The sequence below is a fragment of the Nilaparvata lugens genome, chromosome 11, assembly GCF_014356525.2.
Source record: "Nilaparvata lugens isolate BPH chromosome 11, ASM1435652v1, whole genome shotgun sequence".
NCBI lineage: Eukaryota > Metazoa > Arthropoda > Insecta > Hemiptera > Delphacidae > Nilaparvata > Nilaparvata lugens.
In genome coordinates, this window is record NC_052514.1 from 42,989,022 (window position 1) to 43,009,076 (window position 20,055).

At 35.1% G+C, this 20,055-nt stretch overlaps 1 protein-coding gene across 1 annotated transcript in view; it reads left to right on the top strand.

Annotated features, from left to right (window-relative positions):
* LOC111057872 (sortilin-related receptor-like) overlaps nucleotides 1-20,055 on the top strand; it is a 160,793-nt gene that overhangs the window by 90,340 nt on the left and 50,398 nt on the right. Inside the window, exons 13-20 of the mRNA XM_039437313.1 lie at nucleotides 1,386-1,604; nucleotides 2,496-2,707; nucleotides 4,585-4,752; nucleotides 6,070-6,381; nucleotides 9,849-10,036; nucleotides 14,396-14,611; nucleotides 15,577-15,778; nucleotides 18,118-18,388. Of these exons, the coding sequence (XP_039293247.1) occupies nucleotides 1,386-1,604; nucleotides 2,496-2,707; nucleotides 4,585-4,752; nucleotides 6,070-6,381; nucleotides 9,849-10,036; nucleotides 14,396-14,611; nucleotides 15,577-15,778; nucleotides 18,118-18,388 (1,788 nt within the window). The remainder of the gene's footprint in view (nucleotides 1-1,385; nucleotides 1,605-2,495; nucleotides 2,708-4,584; nucleotides 4,753-6,069; nucleotides 6,382-9,848; nucleotides 10,037-14,395; nucleotides 14,612-15,576; nucleotides 15,779-18,117; nucleotides 18,389-20,055) is intronic.

The following is a 20,055-nucleotide window of genomic DNA, read 5'->3' on the forward strand; positions in this document are numbered from 1 at the left end:
TATCAACCAGATATTTGTTCAAGTACAAACCAAAAGAATTAAATCTCGTACATAACTGGGAATATTATTGAGAAATGATGGTGCTATGTAGAGGAAGCTTACTGGCCGTAGTTGCTAACCGGGGCACAGTTACTTATTTATGAATAGGAAAATTGAAAACTTCTTATAATATAATATGATATTCTTCAAATATAACTGTCGTATGGGCAAAAATTCCATACGAATCCTAGAAAAACCATCGAGAATCCTAGAAAAAACTATCGAGAATCCTAGAAAAACAGATTTTGTTGGGTCTATTCTTTTCTAGTATGATTTTCAATAGTGTGTTCTTTATTGTCTTTACCGGTATTGAAACATTTGTATTTAAGCACCATCCCAACCCACAATTCAATATTAAAGCAAATACTGTGCAAGGGCATTAAATCAATTCATTTTTCATTTAAACAAGAACAATAAAGAAATTTTAATACGATAAGCATATAACCTATTATACTATTTTCAGCATCAACACTGAACGCAACTTAACAAATAGGTAAACACGTTTTCTAGATCGCGTAACAAGTTGTAACAAATGTTTTTCACACTTGAAATATAAACAATAAGTGCATCAACCCCTGTGATGACCTATTGAAGTGCACAACGGATGGACCATTACGGATGGACGGATGCTGATCCATTACGACACCACGGTGCCGAATTTCAATTCCAGACCGTTCTCAATCCCATTGACATCACATATTTTGTTGTCTTCACATTTATAATCTGTATCAATATTAGTTTTAATGACGATACTCAACTGTATAATGTTTTGATTTGCTGTGTTGAATAAAGAGAAAATATCCTTTTCCTACAGATACCCTGAAAAGTGACCATTTGTGCACTGATTGCAGGCTGCAAAGAATCACTTTTCCGCACTAGTGCGCAAAGTGAGTACTTTGCGTACTCCAGATTTGCAGCATGACAACGCAAAATAGTTAGTAGGTTATATGGAGCACCAGTGCAGCAAAATCAAAATTAAGTTGGTAACAGTGACTGCTGTGGCTGCTATAGTGAGCAGAGGTGCAACGAAGCACAACGCGCTAATTATTAAGTAGATATTATAATGGAGGACAACGACAGCACAGTGCCACCACAGCTGCCCCCCGCCATTCAAACACACATACATTATTCAGGCAAATTTACCCATAATTACCCACTTTTCATATTCAATGGTAACTGTAGGAAAAATTTAATGTGAAATACGTGCGCAAAGTTCGTTTGCTGCACTCAAGAAACCATTCCGCCCTCGCCTACGGCTCGGGCGTAAACGTTTCTTTCGATGCAGCAAACTGTCACTTTGCGCACTAGTTGCACAAATAACTAATTCTTTTTTATTCTTTTCAAAGGCGAGAAACCAGTTGAGACGCTCGTTGAGTATGGCTTGTCGTCAGTGGAGGGAATGTCGTTTGACTGGCTCACAAACATGTTGTACTTTGTGGACGGAATTCGCGCCAGGATTGAGGTGATTAGGACGGATATCAGCAACGCGGGACGTATGAGGAGGAAGATCCTGGGACCCAAGGAGCTGAAGAAACCTAGAGGAATTGCGGTGCATCCAATGAAAGGTAATGAATAGGAATCCTTTATTGAATATTTTGACAAATATATGGGCATTGCCAGGTACATTTCACTGGTGAGCCCCCCCGGGCTGTTTCTAGTGGCATTTAATCACGGTTTAAATTTAACCGGCTTTTGTGAGACACAGGCTAAGTTGCACGGAAGCCTGTTGAATTTTAATTATGATTAAATTCCACAGGAACCAATCAGAGATGGTTATTCTAAAAAGAAGGTTTTTTGAATGGTTCTCATGACTTTTGAATACGGCTAAAATTCAACAGGCTTTTGTGCAACTGAGGCATAGAGTTTGTGTATATGTGATATCGTGATTGATTGGTGAAGTACTTTATTCGTGTAGATTACAATATATACTGGCTTATACACTTATATGTAAAGGTGCGTACAAATATACGCGCCGCGAAAATGAGCAATTCACTTTTAATCAGCTGATTATATCTGTATTTTTATAGAAACGGTGAGATACAGATATAAAAAGCTTGGCATCAGCTGATTAAAACTGAATTGCTCATGTTCGCGGCGCGTAAATCTGTACGCACCTTAATAGCTTACAATACAGCAATTATAGATGAATTTACATAATATAGACTAAGATTGAACTGTATATGATATTATGAAAAAGCAATTTGGAATAACTATAGATAATATTGTTATGCATCTACATAAATTGGCGGAGCTTTGGACATATCAATGTTCTTCGGAGAGAATATTCAAAATATCCTTCTCACTAACTCTCTACCAAAAACATTTGATTGTGATTGAGAGAATTGAGAATTTTTGCTGTAAAAACAGATTTTTCTGCTGCATTAACAGTTTTTTTGTTGGAAAAACAGATTTTTTGCTGAAATAGAATATTTTTTCTTGAATTTTTTTGGCAACAGGTTACCTGTTCTGGACGGATTGGGCGATTGGCCATCCGAGTTTGAGCCGCGCCAACACAGACGGCAGTCATGTGAAACAGCTGTTCTCTTATCCGGACGTTATTTGGCCGAATGGTGTCACCATAGACTTCCATGCGCAGCGGATCTACTGGGTGGATGCTAGAGACGACTATATTGGAAGCGCCGATTTGGATGGCAAGCATTTCTTCAAGGTGAGTAAGGGTTTGAATAGAATAGAATAAGTTTCATTGCAACCGCTTCTGAGGTCTTCAGAAGCATTACCTTCGTCACAATATACAGCAAATTTCAAACACACAATACAATAATTGAAAAGATACTATTCTAAAAGATCTACAATATCATGAAATATTTATATTCAATTATGGAAATGTCCAGATGAATAACAATGTGATAAAATTGGATACACGTATGTGCAAGTGCATGACCAAGTCTGCAGATGAGAAACAAAATGTGGAGAGAGCGATAGGAACACTCACACTGAATGCTTGCACTTACTGGTTGCGTTCAGTGTGAGTAGGTACAGACAAGTCACAACGTGTTTCAATGACACTTTCCAGATTTTGTTTCTCGACTTATGCGTGATCACACGTGTACACTTGCAAATACCCTTGGATATTACTTTAGTTAATACTGCATCTAGCTCGCCTGATTCAGATTAAAATCGTTTTTATACGATTTTGATTGTGAAGGTATCTCACACTCGTAATATTTCTATTTTGATCTAGGTGGTGACACTCTTCAAAAGGTAGGTTAGGTTGTCTTTTTTGTTAGAACTACTCTTGATAGAAATAAAAAGTAGAAATCTAAGTAGGCTACCCTTTCTTTGAATCAAAGACCTTAAAGAGATAGACCCACAATGCCTATGCCTTCCCAATGATAGCTCTTACTTGAAATTGAAGGCCGCTATTGGGGTATTTTAGCACGAGATATTATATCTATATATTTGTAATATTATAGATTACAAAGGCATTTGTATGTAATAATCTTATATGTTGCCCCCTCAATGGCCGATTTCAATTCCAAGTACGACACTAGCGCTGCATGTGAGTCTATGCATCTTTAAGGTCTTTGCTTTGAATTGTTTACTCACGACAGTTTTGGCCATGATGCCATTATTAAGTGAATGCATTTTTTTCATTTCTTTTCTTAGTAGGTTAGGTTATATTAATAAAAACAATGTAAAAAAGTTAATTCATGTTAGTTTATATTATGTTTCATTCACTTCTCCAATTTTCAGTGCAAACATTTACAAACTATTGTAAATGCTACTTCAGCAATTCAAGTTATGCCAAACCCTGAATCAAACAAGTTGAGACTTTCCCACAACACTATGGGTGGGCACACACCATTTAGTCAAGACAAGACTAGTCACGATTAGTCACAATACTTCACATAGTTGCTTATGAAGTAACACACACCGATTAGTCATTGCAATTAGACATGTCTTCATAAGCAACAATGTGAAGTATTGTGACTAAACGTGTCTTGTCTTGTCTTGAATAACTGGTACACCAGTAGCGCACACCAGTTAGTCAAGACAAGACAAGACAAGACAAGACATGATCAGACACGTTCAGTCACAATAGTTGTTTGTGATGAAACTCACACTGATTATTCATTGTAATTAGACATGTCTTCATAAGCAGCAATGTTAAGTATTGTGACTAATTGAATAAAAATACTACGAAATTGACCTTAGTATAGTTCTTAGTATTTTTATTTAATATGAATAATTACCACAATATCAACTTCTCAATTACACAAAAGTATTATGACTAAACGTGACTAGTCCTGTCTCGACTAACCGGTGTACGCCCGGCCTTATATTTTGTCAATGTGTCAATTTTTTTTATTCAGGTATAGTTTGTATCTGATTTTTTTTTGAGTAAACTAATTTACTTTCCCTAACCTGTATGGGAGCTAATATTATGATTTGATGTGAAAATACTTTCTGGGGGTCACCTAGCTTCAAACCATAACAGTTTCATTAACTACTATTTTATTCTATTCAATTTCATCCTATTGATGTCTATTTTTTATTTAGAAATTGTGTAATTTGTTGTGACAGGTGTTGTCCAAGGACACGAGAGTGGCACACCCTTTTGCAGTGGCCGTTTTCAAGGGCAGTATGTACTGGGATGATTGGAAGATGGCGTCAATTTTTGTCGCCGACAAGGATCACGGAGTGGGAATACAACAAGTGGCTATGGATCCTCAGGGACTTATGGACATGAAGGTGGGTCACCGAGGTTCAAGTCACAATGATGCTAAATTACATCCAGTGATTGAGAATGGGTCACCAAAGTTTATGCCACAGTAATACAAAATTAGATCCAGTAATTCAAAATTAGATCTAGCAATTCAAAGTTTGATCCAGTAATTCAATTCAGCGAAAAATAGGTGGGCCACCGAAGTGCATGTTAAAATAATTCTTGAATGTGAAAATGTTACCTTTCTTGAAAAAAGTTTACTATCCATGATAAATTTGGGAGTAGAACAGTCATTGGCTAGGCCTATTAATTTTGCCCGGTCATTTCTATATTATAATTTGTAATTGAATTAATGAATAAATTAATACAAAATGAGATCCAGTAAGTCTAGTAACACACACATCGATCATTGGATGTACGATTTTTCGCGGTCCTTATAAATTATTTTACATTGAACACATACTTTTATTTATATATTTTTATTTTACTTTTGAAACACATGATCATGTGTCTGTCAAATTGCATTCAATCTGGTAGAATTTATAAGGACGGAAAAAACGTTCTTACGAAATCGTACTTATCGTTGGAGTGGAGTAGGCTAAATAATTCTATTTATACTTTTCTATTATACTATTCTATTATAATTTGTTTTTCTTACATTAATGTAATACTCCAAATAAAAATATCATTGAATTCCCAATACATAGAATTGTAGCATTGGAAAAAACTCCTTTTAATCTGGAATAAGCTGCCTTCTTAAACAGCTCAAAAATTTAAAATTATTCATACATGCAGTCAAAAAAATGCTGATTGAGAAAATCCTTTACTCAATCAAAGAATTTCGCTAACTATAACATATCAGAATAACTATAACATAATATTTTAATAGAATAGAGAAAAAGAATGGGCTTATACATGTAGGGGGTAGGAAATTTAAGGATGACGCATCATCACGTCTCAACTACTGAACTGATCAACTTGAAATTTTGTATATAGATTCTTAACTAACCAAGGATGTTTATAGGCCTATTTTGAAGATTTCAATACGTCACGTTTTCAGTTTGTCAAGTTTTTAATTGGTCCCTTGCGAAGGACGGGTTACCTGCTAGTCTTGCAATAAAGCGCTTAGATTTCATCAATAGATAGAACTCTCAATCCATATTTTTAGATTGCAATAAGTAGCCTGAATACTGTAATTATCAGTATTAATCTAGAAAAAAAATCATTATATTATTTTAATATTTATTAGTTATAGAAACTGAATCAAATGAGTGTAACACAGAATATAGAGTATTGTGACAATGAATAAATAAGTTAATAAACATTTCGCTTTGTTTTGGCAGGTTGTAAGCTCCGACTACAGAGTGGGCCACTACAAATCGGACGACTTTGCCTGCTTGGGCCAACACGACTGTTCGCACCTGTGCTTCAACCTGCCGGGCAAACAGCACACGTGTCTATGTCCCGATGACCTGGTCCAGTCGGGCAACATGTGTCTGTGCGAAGGCACACGTGTCGTGCCCTACCCGAATAGCACGTGTCCCCCGGTCGACAAGACCTGTTCCGCGTTTCAGTTCAAATGCGCCAACCAGCTGTGTATCAGCAAAAAGTGGATGTGTGATGGCGATGATGATTGCGGTGATGGATCCGATGAGGTAATTATAAATATTTATTTATTCATCGGGTCGATTCAATAAAAGATACTTCTGGAAAGGTTTTCAGATTTTTATTAAAAAAAGAGTTGCTGTCCATTTGCGCTTACTCAGTGGAGGAGTATAGAAATTATTATAAACCTCAAAAATGGAGGTTTACGTAGGTAGATGATAACATTTTATGTTTGACTAATGAAAAATTGACATATCCTTATACCCCTTTATCAGGTGGTCAGTGGATGAAAATAAATAAATAAAATAAAATAAATAAATAAATAAATAGAAATTATAATGTAGTGGCTAGTACTGTACTGTAACAGTACGCGTCCCGTAGCTATGCCTCCGTGGCATATAGGCAATGTATGAATAAAAATATAAATCTCAGTACCCTTCTAAATTATTTTGTCACAACATGTCCCATTTCAAGTGAAAAAAAGACAAAGCAAGGTATGGTTTGCGGGGCATTAGTTACGGCTTTGAAAAACATCAGCTTCAGAGATCCTAGTTAGAGGAAGCTCCCTACAGAGCTTCCTTGAAGGATGCTCGCTACACAAATAGATTCTTCATTATTCACAGATTCTCCTCCTCTTCAATTAACTCTACTCCACAAATAATTACTAACTTAGGGTGAATATTTTACCTTGAATATTTTAAATATTCTACCTTAGTAAAAATATTTACTATCTTTGGGTAGTAAAGTTTGTTATATCATAATCTTCTTCTTCTTTCCATCAAGGTTTTGGCTCTTGCCGACTCACAATAGTATAGATCAAATCTATTGCAGCACACTGTAAATCTAAAATTAAAATAGATTTTTTTTCACATTATACAGTAAATCTATAATGAAATTAAATTTTTTTAGCAGTTATCACATATTTTGTAATCTATTTCCATCTTTTTCAAGCCTACCTATATCTCTTTTCCCTTTCGGTTGGTAGTTCAGAATCTTCAAGGGAATCCTTTCTGCTGGCATTCTGTTGATATGCTCTCTCCATTGGTTGCGATAAGATATTACCTTCTCGTTCATGTTGAAGGCATCCAGTTCTTGTCGTATATCCTCGTTTCTTATGTGGTCCCGGCGGTCACAGCCCTTAGTCCTGCGGAGGAATCTCATTTCTGCAGCCTGCACCCTGCTCTCTAGACGTTTTGTTGTGACCCATGATTCACTTCCATATAGAAGAACAGGGGCAGCCATCACTCAGTAGAACTTCATGCGTGTCTCTTTCCTCGCTTTCTTGTTTAGGTTTCTGCTGATGTTGCCACATATTGATTGGAATTTACTTATTTTCTTATCAATATCCAATTAGTCCTTGAAACCGATATCACAACCAAGCTAGCAGTATTGTAACACTTGCTCCAATACAATCTTGTCAATAACTTTTTTGATCTTGTCGGGAAGTATTTACTGGTGAATGCCATAATTTTTGGCTTCCCCTGAGAAATTCTAAAATCATAAGCCTTGCATATTTCCTTCAGGATATGAACTGACTTTTGTAGACTGTCTTCATTTTTCTCTATCATCCACAGGTCATCCGCGAACAAAAGTGCATTGAGGTAAATGTAAATCATATAATTTAATACCCAAATCTACTTTGCATTTCCATTCTCTGAAAATGTGCCAATGTAAGGCTGTGCAAAGGCTAAAACTAAACTTTCTACTGGTGATATTTTTCAAAGTTTCTCGATTTGTATATGATCAAGCTATCAAAATGGAATAGCTTTCTCTGGGAAATATTCTTTTCCTACAGATACCTTGAAAAGTGACCATTTGTGCACTGATTGCAGGCCGCAAAGAATCACTTTTCCGCACTAGTGCGCAAAGTGAGTACTTTGCGTACTCCAGATTTGCAACATGGCAACGCAAAATAGTTAGTAGGTTAAATGGAGCACCAGTGCAGCAAAATCAAAATGAAGTTGGTAACTGTGGTATAGTGTGGTGCACTTTATAGGAATATTGAGGCGGTGGATGACAGCATTATGTTGATGCTGCCACATATTGATTAGAATTTACTCATTTTCTTATCAATATCCAATTTGTACTTGGAACCGATAAGTTTCCGCCCCCCCCCCGCCATTCAAACACACATACATTATTATTCAATTTGACAATAAATTAAGGTTTTTGTTAAAAATAAAATTACACAGAAAAACATTTGATTCATTTCAGGCAATTTTACCCATAATTACCCACTTTTCATATTCAATGGTAACTGTAGGAAAAACTTAATGTGAAATACGTGCGCAAAGTTCCTCTGCTGCACTCAACAAACCATTCCGCCCTCGCCTTTAACGTTTCTTTCGGTGCAGCAAACTGTCACTTTGCGCACTAGTTGCACAAATAACTATTTCCAATCATTACTTATCGAGATATGAGCGCTCAAAGTTTAAATTTTTGGGACAGAACATTTCAAATTCGGTAAGAGATAAATCCACGAGATTTAGAGGATGAATTCTTCAAGGTAATTTTGATTAAAAAAACAAAAAATTTCTGAAAATATCAATTTCTGATAAAGTTATTCAATTTACTAAAAATTACCAAAAATAACTTTTAGTTGAGTTATTTTTTGGCAATTGAATAACTTTCTTAAAAATCCATATTTTCAAAAGATTTTTGTTTTATTCAATCAGCAATACCGTGAATAATTTATCCTCAAAATCTCATGGATTGAACTCTTACCAAATTTGAAATGTTCTGTATCAAAAATTAAAACTTTAGGCGCTCATATCTCAAAAAGTAATATTGAATAGAATAGAATCTTTATTGCAGCAATATCTGATACAATACAAGTGTCAAATATATACAACATGATACAAAATAAAAATATATTACATCATTAAGTTACATTATCAGTACCCTATGATAATATGTCACCTGATTTTCAACTTATAACCGAATATTCCTAGCTAATGTATAAAAATCGTCAATCTTGTTTAAAGGGTTAGCTGCTAAGAAACGTTTAATATGAATTTTAAAAGTTCCATTCTCCATATTTCTAAGATCTTCAGGAAGTGAATTAAAAAATTTTATTGATAAAAATAGAAATTTTGTTGTGTACTAGAATAGGTATACCGATAAGTAGTCAAATTACCCCTATTTCTAGTGTTATGGCTATGAACTACCCCCCTGCTCCACAAACTTCTCCAAATTCTCCTTAACATAAATATCGGAAATAATGTTTTCCTGAGAAAACATTTCCATTTTGATAGCTTGATGATATACATATCGAGAAACTTTGACAAATATCATCAGTAGAAAGTTTAATTTTAGCTTTTGCACAGCCTTAAATAAAGTGGGTGATAGACTGCACCCTTGTCTTACTCCTTGATTTATAGTAATCTCTTCTAGTCTTTTATTACCTGGATTTATAATTATTTTTGTATCGCGTTATAAGGTTTTGAGAGCATCAATCAGATGTCATGGATAACCTCTGATATAATAATTCTTGCTAATTTTACACTGTTTGTTGTAGGCGATGTGCTCAGTGAAAACATGCCAACCTGACCAGTTCAGATGCGGGTCGGGCCACTGCGTGCCGCGCGCCTGGAGGTGTGACGTGGACGTGGACTGCCCTGACGGCTCAGATGAGCGCAACTGCACCTACACTCTGTGTACCAGCGAACAGTTTCAGTGTCGCAACAAGCGATGTGTCTCAAAGAGGTCAGTCAAACTGTCACCATTCTTGTAGGCCTACTGATTGTCCTATACTCACATGTGTGGAGTGTATTCAGATACACATGAGGGCTTGTTCACACTGGAGCAACTAAGAGCCGGTTTCCGAGCTCAGGATTTAGCTAAGTTCTAGACTTTAAACAGCTGGAGTCAGAACAATGGCCCATATGAATAAAACCAGAGCAAATGCTCATGAGCAAGAGCATGGAGCATAAGGTTTTGCTCATGAGCAAAAGGTAGAAGCAAAAGCATTTGCTCATTTTTATATGAATAAGCTTTACCTTATACTCTTACCTTATGCTCCTGAACTCTGGAGCAAATGCTCACGTATTTTAAAGATATTTCATCAGCTGATTCGCTTTTGTAGCCTTACTTTGCTTTTATAGCTCACGGAAGCGCTAGATATGCAAGTAGGGTGCACCGCTTGTGTTTGCGTCGTCTGCTCTGTTTTCTATTTATGAATAGAGTTTTAGGTTAGTTGAGTTTAGAATTTTGAAATAATAGCGTGAAAAAATGTCATCTCTATAATAATCTTCAGCATATTCTTATTTCTTATAATAGCCTTCTTATAATCGCCTACACTCTCATCTTCTTAAATGCCTATTTCCTATTTTGTGATGGCTATCTTTATAACAGGTATCTTTTGTATTTATTCTTTTGTAGGGATAATGGTAATATATATCATGGTTGAATCTAAAAAGAGTTTTATAGTTCTCAACTATTGGTTGTGATCGTATCTGGTATACTTTCCTCTTCCTCATACGGATTAGTTGAACCATTTTACTATGAGCAAAAGGTGATAAGCTGCTCTAGACTAGACTCACCTTTTTTGAAGCATTTGCTTCAAAAGTTGTGCAAATGCTCTTGTTTATCCATACAATTTTGAGCAAAAGCTTTTAATTTTGAGCAAATTCTCAAACTATTTATTTGATGAGCATGAGCAAAAGGTTTTGCTCACGTTTATTCATAGAAAATGAAGCAAATGCTCCATATTTTAGAAGTATAAGCAAATGCTCAACTTTATTCATATGGCCCATTGACTTTCAAGAACGGGGCGTAGTCGCAGTGTTTATGACAGTAGTCGCCGCCGTTTTTACTTTCCTTGCCCTATTACCATAGGTAAGGAAAGTATTGCTTTCCAAAAAAATTAAGGTATCCCGATTTCAAGTTTTCTATACGTTTCAAGGTCCCCCGAGTCCAAAAACATGATTTTTTGGTGTTGGTCTGTGTGTGTGTGTCTGTGAACACGATAACTCCATTCCTAATCAACCGATTGACTTGAAATTTTAAACTTAAGGTCCTTATACCATGAGGATCTGACAATAAGAAATTCAATAAAATTGAATTCAAAATGGCGGATAATTACTAAAAAACCATGTTTTTCACGGTTTCATGTTTCGTAAACGGCTCTAACGATTCTCTTCAAATTTATACCATGGATAGCTATTTATAAGCCCTATTAACTGACATGAGTCTCATTCCTGGGAAAATTGCAGGAGCTCCGTAATATTCTTGAGAATAATGGCGGATAATCACTAAAAAAACATGTTTTTCAAGGTTTTCTCGAAAACGGCTCTAACGATTTTCTTCAAATTTATACCATGGATAGCTATTTATGAGCTCTATCAACTGACATGAGTCTCATTCCTGGGAAAATTGCAGGAGCTCCGTAATATTCTTGAGAAAAATGGCGGATAATTACTAAAAAACCATGTTTTTCACGATTTACTCAAAAATGACTTGACCGATTTTTTTCAAATTCATTCCCTGTATAGTTATTTATCAGCTCTATCAACTGGCATGAGTCTCCTTTCTGGGAAACTAATAGAAGAACACATAGTCGAGATATTTCATCTGTAGAACAGCTGTTTTGACGACTTTTAAAAAAATCATCGAATTTCACAATTTACACAAACGAAAAAGTACTCTGAAAACAATTATATATACACATAAATACAGAAGTCTGATCGTAGTTTCAAATATGTTGCCGCCAATCGTCATTATGTTATTCCCCTAAATTATTCTCGTTTAAGAACGGGGCTTACAGTTCAATGAGCAAGGAAAGTTGTGTGAGTGTATCACACCAGATTTTTATTTTCTCTTTTCTATAACTGTAAACGTCTTTCCTTGACAAAATTAAACATTCCTAAATAATTCAAAATAGCTGAATTCACTTTATTTTATGTTGTGTTCAATTTTCTATTTTTCCGAAATTTGATTTAAACGTAGCTTTGACAATGACTACGACTGCGCCCCGTTTTGGAAATTCAATTTTCTGACTCCAGCTGTTTAAAGTCTACATCTTAGCCAAATCCCGAGCTCGGAAACCGGCCCCAAGTTGTTAACAGCTGGTAGAATTCTACTAGAAATCACACCACTGGCACACTAGAACAACTTAGTTGCAAGCAATTCTTCAAATTAATGACAGAAAACTACTCATTGAGTTTGTCTATTTTGGAAAAATTACATTAATAGAAACAGTTAATCATTGTTAGAAAAAGTTTAAGGCCCGGTTTCAAGGACACTTATTAAATACATACATATACAGAGTGGTCTGAAAAAGTTGCACATAAGTCAGGATGTGATTCCTCACATCAAAAGAAGAAAAAAGTTTTAATTAACATAGGTCCGAAAATGCTTGGTTACCAAGTTATAAAGGGTGACAGATTCCGTCTGAATTGCAGTTTCCATGCTGAAAGGAAGCCCTACGGGTATTTGTTGGCTGTTAATTAAGATGTACTATTTAGCGTACTTTATGTAAAATTAACTGAAAAATCAAATAAAACCGTTTCCAGACCTGTAGCTACAGTAATTTTTAAGTTATGTGACGAAATAAGCGAAACTTGGTTGGTAGTTTCTTTAAGGAAGGTAGGAAATTCAAGGTTTGAAGCAGTTTTACTATGCTAAATGTACAATAAACACAACATATTTTTTTCCTACAGTTTCGTTGAAAAGTGGCCATTGCTGCACTGATTACAGAACGCAAAGAATCACTTTTCCGCTCTAGTGCGGCAAAAATTTTTCTGCACTCCAGATTTGCAACATGGTAACGCAAAATACTTAGTAGGTTATATGGAGCAACAGTGCAGCAAAATCAAAATGAAGTTGGTAACAGTGACTGCTGTGGCTGCTATAGTGAGCAGAGGTGCAACCAAGCACAACGCGCTAATTATTATTCATTATATATTATAACCAAGGACAACGAGGACTTTAGGATTTTAGGATTAAGGTTTTTATCAATAATAAAATTACACAGATAAACATTTTATGCATTTCAGGCAATTTTACCCATAATTACCCACTTTTCATATTCAGTGGTAACTGTAGGAAAAACAAAATGTGAAATACGTGCGCAAAGTTCCTCTGCTGCACTCAAGAAACCATTCCGCCCTCGCCTACGGCTCGGGCGTAAACGTTTCTTTCGGTGCAGCAAACTGTCACTTTGCGCACTAGTTGCACAAATAACTATTACAGAACTTGTAGAATACCATCTCCAGACCTGTAGATACAGTAATTTATAAGTCATGTGACGAAATAAGCGAAACGTGGTAGGTAGGTTCTTTAAAGAAGGTAGGAAACTTTGAGGTTTGAAGCAGTTTTACTATGTTAAATGTACAATAAACACAACATATTTTTTACAGAACTTGTAGAAAATTTAATTTCGAAGAGAAAGATGTAAAATAAGTCTATAATAGACAAATGGAACCCTTAAAAAATAACCATTAATTACATACAAAATGCATGAAAAATAGACAAAATCTTATAATTATTATTTAACGAAAAACCCAAATAAATGCTGTATATCACCCCGAAGACTTCTGCATTTATTTGGGTTTTTCGTTGAATAATAATTATAATATTGATTATCATTTGAATAAATGCATTCTCTATTTAATTCCATTTAGACAAAATCTGTTAAGCTCTCTTTTCATGCGATTCTGAAACTCAGACGAAATCTTTCACCCTGTATAACTTGGTAACTACGCATTTTCGGACCTATGTTAATTAGAACTGTGGAATCACACCCTGACTTATGGGCATCTTTTCAGAACACTCTGTATATTATAAAACAGTAGTATACAACTTGTAGTGCCTTTTTTAAAAGGGGTACCACACGTTTTTAAAGGGTACCACCCTTTTCAAAAAGTTGTAGTACCATTTTTAAAAAGGGTTTTATATGTTTTTATTAATTTGAATACAGTAAAGAAGCCCATATAAGTGAAGTGATTTTACATTTATATTATGTACATTATAATAAGTCTATTAACAAATTGACGTTTCCGATAGCATTGAATAAATAAAACTATTATTATTCTTAAATCGAATTTTGTTTGATTTGATTTGTAGATGGCTGTGCGATGGTGATAATGACTGTCACGACGGTTCGGACGAAGAGGCGTGTAGTCGGCCCCCCTCGGGACCTGGCCACGCCCCCGGCCAGGAAACCTGCCCCCCAGGCACCTTCACTTGCGGCAAGCCTTTCCACCATTGCCTGCCACTCAGCTGGCAATGTGACGGAACGCCTGACTGTCGCGACAACTCAGACGAGGTAATGACATTCATGTCGATGAAACATTCATGTCGATGAAACATTCATGTCGATGAAACATTCATGTCGATGAAACATTCATGTCGATGAAACATTCATGTCGATGAAACATTCAATATCGGGGGACCGAGCTTCGCTCTGGAGTGTGAAAGCATAGAAAATTTCTAACGAAAGATTGAATTTATAGATTATATTTATCTATTCATTTTCTCAGTCATACAGTTATTTTTACAGTTATATGAGGAGGCACAACAGGCTTATGCCCAAAACTGTCCCTTTTCAAATTTATACTACAGTCCAAATCAAAATCTAGGTTAAGCTACTATCACTCATCAAAATAACCATTAATTACATACAAAATGCATGAAAAATAGACAAAATCTTATAATTATTATTTAACGAAAAACCCAAATAAATGCTGTATATCACCCCGAAGACTTCTGCATTTATTTGGGTTTTTCGTTGAATAATAATTATAATATTGATTATCATTTGAATAAATGCATTCTCTATTAATTCCATTTAGACAAAATCTGTTAAGCTCTCTTTTCATGCGATTCTGAAACTCAGACGAAATCTTTCACCCTGTATAACTTGGTAACTACGCATTTTCGGACCTATGTTAATTAGAACTGTGGAATCACACCCTGACTTATGGGCATCTTTTCAGAACACTCTGTATATTATAAAACAGTAGTATACAACTTGTAGTGCCTTTTTTAAAAGGGGTACCACACGTTTTTAAAGGGTACCACCCTTTTCAAAAAGTTGTAGTACCATTTTTAAAAAGGGTTTTATATGTTTTTATTAATTTGAATACAGTAAAGAAGCCCATATAAGTGAAGTGATTTTACATTTATATTATGTACATTATAATAAGTCTATTAACAAATTGACGTTTCCGATAGCATTGTTTGTGCATTGAATAAATAAAACTATTATTATTCTTAAATCGAATTTTGTTTGATTTGATTTGTAGATGGCTGTGCGATGGTGATAATGACTGTCACGACGGTTCGGACGAAGAGGCGTGTAGTCGGCCCCCCTCGGGACCTGGCCACGCCCCCGGCCAGGAAACCTGCCCCCCAGGCACCTTCACTTGCGGCAAGCCTTTCCACCATTGCCTGCCACTCAGCTGGCAATGTGACGGAACGCCTGACTGTCGCGACAACTCAGACGAGGTAATGACATTCATGTCGATGAAACATTCATGTCGATGAAACATTCATGTCGATGAAACATTCATGTCGATGAAACATTCATGTCGATGAAACATTCATGTCGATGAAACATTCAATATCGGGGGACCGAGCTTCGCTCTGGAGTGTGAAAGCATAGAAAATTTCTAACGAAAGATTGAATTTATAGATTATATTTATCTATTCATTTTCTCAGTCATACAGTTATTTTTACAGTTATATGAGGAGGCACAACAGGCTTATGCCCAAAACTGTCCCTTTTCAAATTTATACTACAGTCCAAATCAAAATCTAGGTTAAGCTACTATCACTCATCAAAATAACAATTTATTCACACTTCAAAAAACAAACACATCATTAATGTTTACAAATAGATATACTAGGAATTTGATTTAGAATGATATACTATGTTTGCTACAATATTTGTTAATATACTATTTACTATTCTACACTAACAGCATCTAGTTACTTTTTTGGACTTTCTGGAGTGAACATGTTTTCTAAAAAAGAGAAATGAACAAAAATAAGTTTTCTTTGCTGGATTATTTTTCTCATGAAATTAGATGAGGAATAACCCACACATGCACTCGTTCACTCTCTTCCATTACAGTATCGATAGACGACAAAATTTCCAGTTTTTTTCCGTTTTCAAGATCCAGTTACATACAGATATCTAAACATCTAAACAGAAATTGCTCGTTAAAAATTGCTCAATGAAACATTCATGTCAATGAAACATTCTTGTCAATGAAACATTCATGTCAATGAAACATTCTTGTCAATGAATCATTCATTTCAATGAAACATTCATTTCAATGAAACATCATCTCAATTGAAAATTCATGTCAATGAAACATTCATCTCAATTGAAAATTCATCTCAATGAAACATTCTTGTCAATGAAACATCCATGTCAATGAAACATTCTTGTCAATGAAACATTCATGTCAATGAAACATTCATGTCAATGAAACATTAATTCCAATGAAACATTCATTTCAATGAAACATTCATCTCAATTGAAAATTCATCTCAATGAAACATTCTTGTCAATGAAGCATCCATGTCAATGAAACATTCTTGTCAATGAAACATCCATGTCAATGAAACATTCTTGTCAATGAAACATTCATGTCAATGAAACATTCATGTCAATGAAACATACTTGTCAATGAAACATTCATCTCAATTGAAAATTCATGTCAATGAAACATTCATCTCAATTGAAAATTCATGTCAATGAAACATTCATCTCAATTGAAAATTCATGTCAATGAAACATTCATGTCAATGAAACATTCTTGTCAATGAAACATTCATGTCAATGAAAATTCATATCAATGAAACATTCATGTCAATGAAACATTCTTGTCAATGAAACATTCTTGTCAATGAAACATTCCATTACTGTCCTGTCAACAATCGACTCACTACTATAGTAAGGTCCACTTTGTAATGGCAGTGAAGAAAGATGGGATAACTGGGTGGCCGATTTACGTTTGAGATCATAAAAACTCTAACTCAACTGAACTTGACTTCAAGTTTTCAAAATCGCCCATTCAATTCAAACGTTTAAAAACTTCAATTCAAGTGAACTTGACTGATGCAAACCCTACTTAAGAAGTTGTTCCATTTGGTTCAACTCACACTTACGTGACTCGAGTCGAGAAGAGACTGCGACTCTAGTCTCTTCTCGACGCAGCATGTGTTTTCAAATGGTGACACTCAGACCAGTCGACTCTAGTCTCTGCAACCTCACGACTGTGAGACTGAGTCAAGCGTCGACTCGACATGTTGGTCGAGTCTCGACTCGAGTTGCATAGGACCGTGTATTTTTTTACGAAAGTTGGGTTATGTTTTATCAGTTTAGATAAGACAATATAATAAGAATTAGATATGACAATATATTCATAATAATTATTATAAAGTTTGTTACATGCGCAGTAGTGACGAATTGGATCACATATTTTTAATAATGTGAGGTTAGAAATGGAGTAGCATGGAACTGAAGTAGTGACAATGAGCAAGAAAGTCGTAAGGTCGAGAGACTGGAGTATCATCGACTGGAGTCGTACGATTTAAGTCGAGGTAGCGTGAGTTGAGCCTTACTTGAAGATGTTTTAAAATGTATATTTTTCTTGATGTTTTTGTTTTTAATTCTCATTTGCTTTATTTGATTGCTTGAGTTGAACTGATTGATCTTAATGAACTGGATGATTTAAATAATCTGATTGATTGATAGAATTGAGTTGAACTTTATTTATTGATTTTTTGAATTGAACTGATTGATTAATTTAACTGATTGATTGATTGATTTCCAGCTGAACTGCGACACCCAGGAATGCTCCAGTTGGCAATTCAAGTGCGCGCGCACCAAGCGATGCATCTTCGAATCGTGGCGGTGCGACGGAGAGAGTGATTGTGGTCTCAATGACAAGAGTGACGAAGAAGGATGCAATGCAACTGTGCCTGTCAGGAATAGCTCCATCCCTGTCCCTCCTGCAGCCACGGGGCCACCGCTTGCCTGCTCCAACACTTTCACGTTTACCTGTTCAGACGGAAGGTGTATACCGTTCTGGTGGAAATGTGATGGTCAGTCTATTCATATGTTTAGTTCAAGTGAGGTTAGTTAATTTAGATTAGGTTAGTTTGGGTTAATTTAAAAAGAGAATAAATGGCGAAACCCGCACATAGATATCTCAAACCGTTTCAATGATCTCAAAATTTGAAGATACTAATTGATTATACAAAAATGAAATAAATGAGTAGCCTACCTACATTGGATAATCAAGTGTCAGTGAACACTAAAAGCTTCTTTACACTTTGAAAAGAAATTGTCATAGCAAATTCGTCAACGTTATAGCAACTACTATTAGAAGTAGTATTATTAATTACGCGTATGTTACAGACAGACTATAGACCAGCATTTTGACTGTGTCAAAATTATGACTCAGCTGTTGAACTTTTGTAATCATTCAATCAGGTACTTAGTGCCGGTTGCAAAACAGCCGGGTTATTTTCAATCCTTATTAATTCCAGTTAATCCATCTTTTTGAAATGGTCTTCTCTGATTTGGTTCATGTGAAATTAATCAGGATTAAAATTTAACCGGATTTTGTGCAACCGGGCCTTTGTAAGGAAAATTTGTGCATGCCTCTGGGAATTGATCTCAATTTACTGTGATTAGATAGAACATTTCTGCATGAACTATGGATTTTATTATAATTTCTTCTCTCGTAATACATTTTTTATGCTTTTGTACTCCAGAGCGAAGCTCGGTCCCCTACATTAAATGAAATATGTTGTGTACTATTCAGCAGAAATCATGTGTCGGTGCTTAAAAGACAGTCTTTGTGATAACTCCCAAATAGCATCATATGAATTGCTTTCATATAATAGCTTTTATATATTCTCTAATAGCGCTCCCAAATAGTTTTTTTTAAATTAATTGAAAATTACAGAAATAGCATCAATTAATTCCAACTGACTGAATGATAAATCGCAACAATTTTTTCGTATGCACTTTCAATGTTATTTATATATCCTGTATAAGGACGAAGAGTGAGTCAATTTTGTTGTTCAACGAACCTGACCTGTAAAAAGGTTTGAAGACGTGTTCAAAATTTGAAGCTGATTGATTAATTTTTTTTTAAACATCTTTATTGCCCATAAAAACAAAATACAAAATAAAAAACTTACAAAAGAAATATTCTCGATTATAATATTATGCTATGTTACAAATAAATTAAAATTACATGGCACCACCCAGCACGGGCAAAACCCTGACCGCTGAGTGAGAGTAGGCCTATCAGCTGTTTAGACAATATAAAAATTTATTTACTAATAATCAAAGCTACAAAAAATTGAAGTTAACAATAAATCACTAGTAATTATAATATTTGACTGATGTCGAAGAAAAATGTTTGTATCACCCACTTATTTATCTGTTCCATCCTCTGTCTACCCCTATTAGAAAGATATTCTGACAATGCATTTGGCATGATATTTATTATTTTTGAGCTAAGATACCCCAATTGTCTTCGCACTATTGTCAAATCTGAATAGTTAATATTATAAATGTTATGAGATGTAACTCTCAGGTTATACATAGAAACGTTATTATTCACTGTAAATTCATCCTTCCTCATCCATGCATAATAGAGAAGTTTCTTTATATAAATTTGACGTACTGTCATCACTTTAAATTCGGCAAATGTTTCACTACTAGAAAAAGCCCTTGACTTATTAAGAATTGCTTT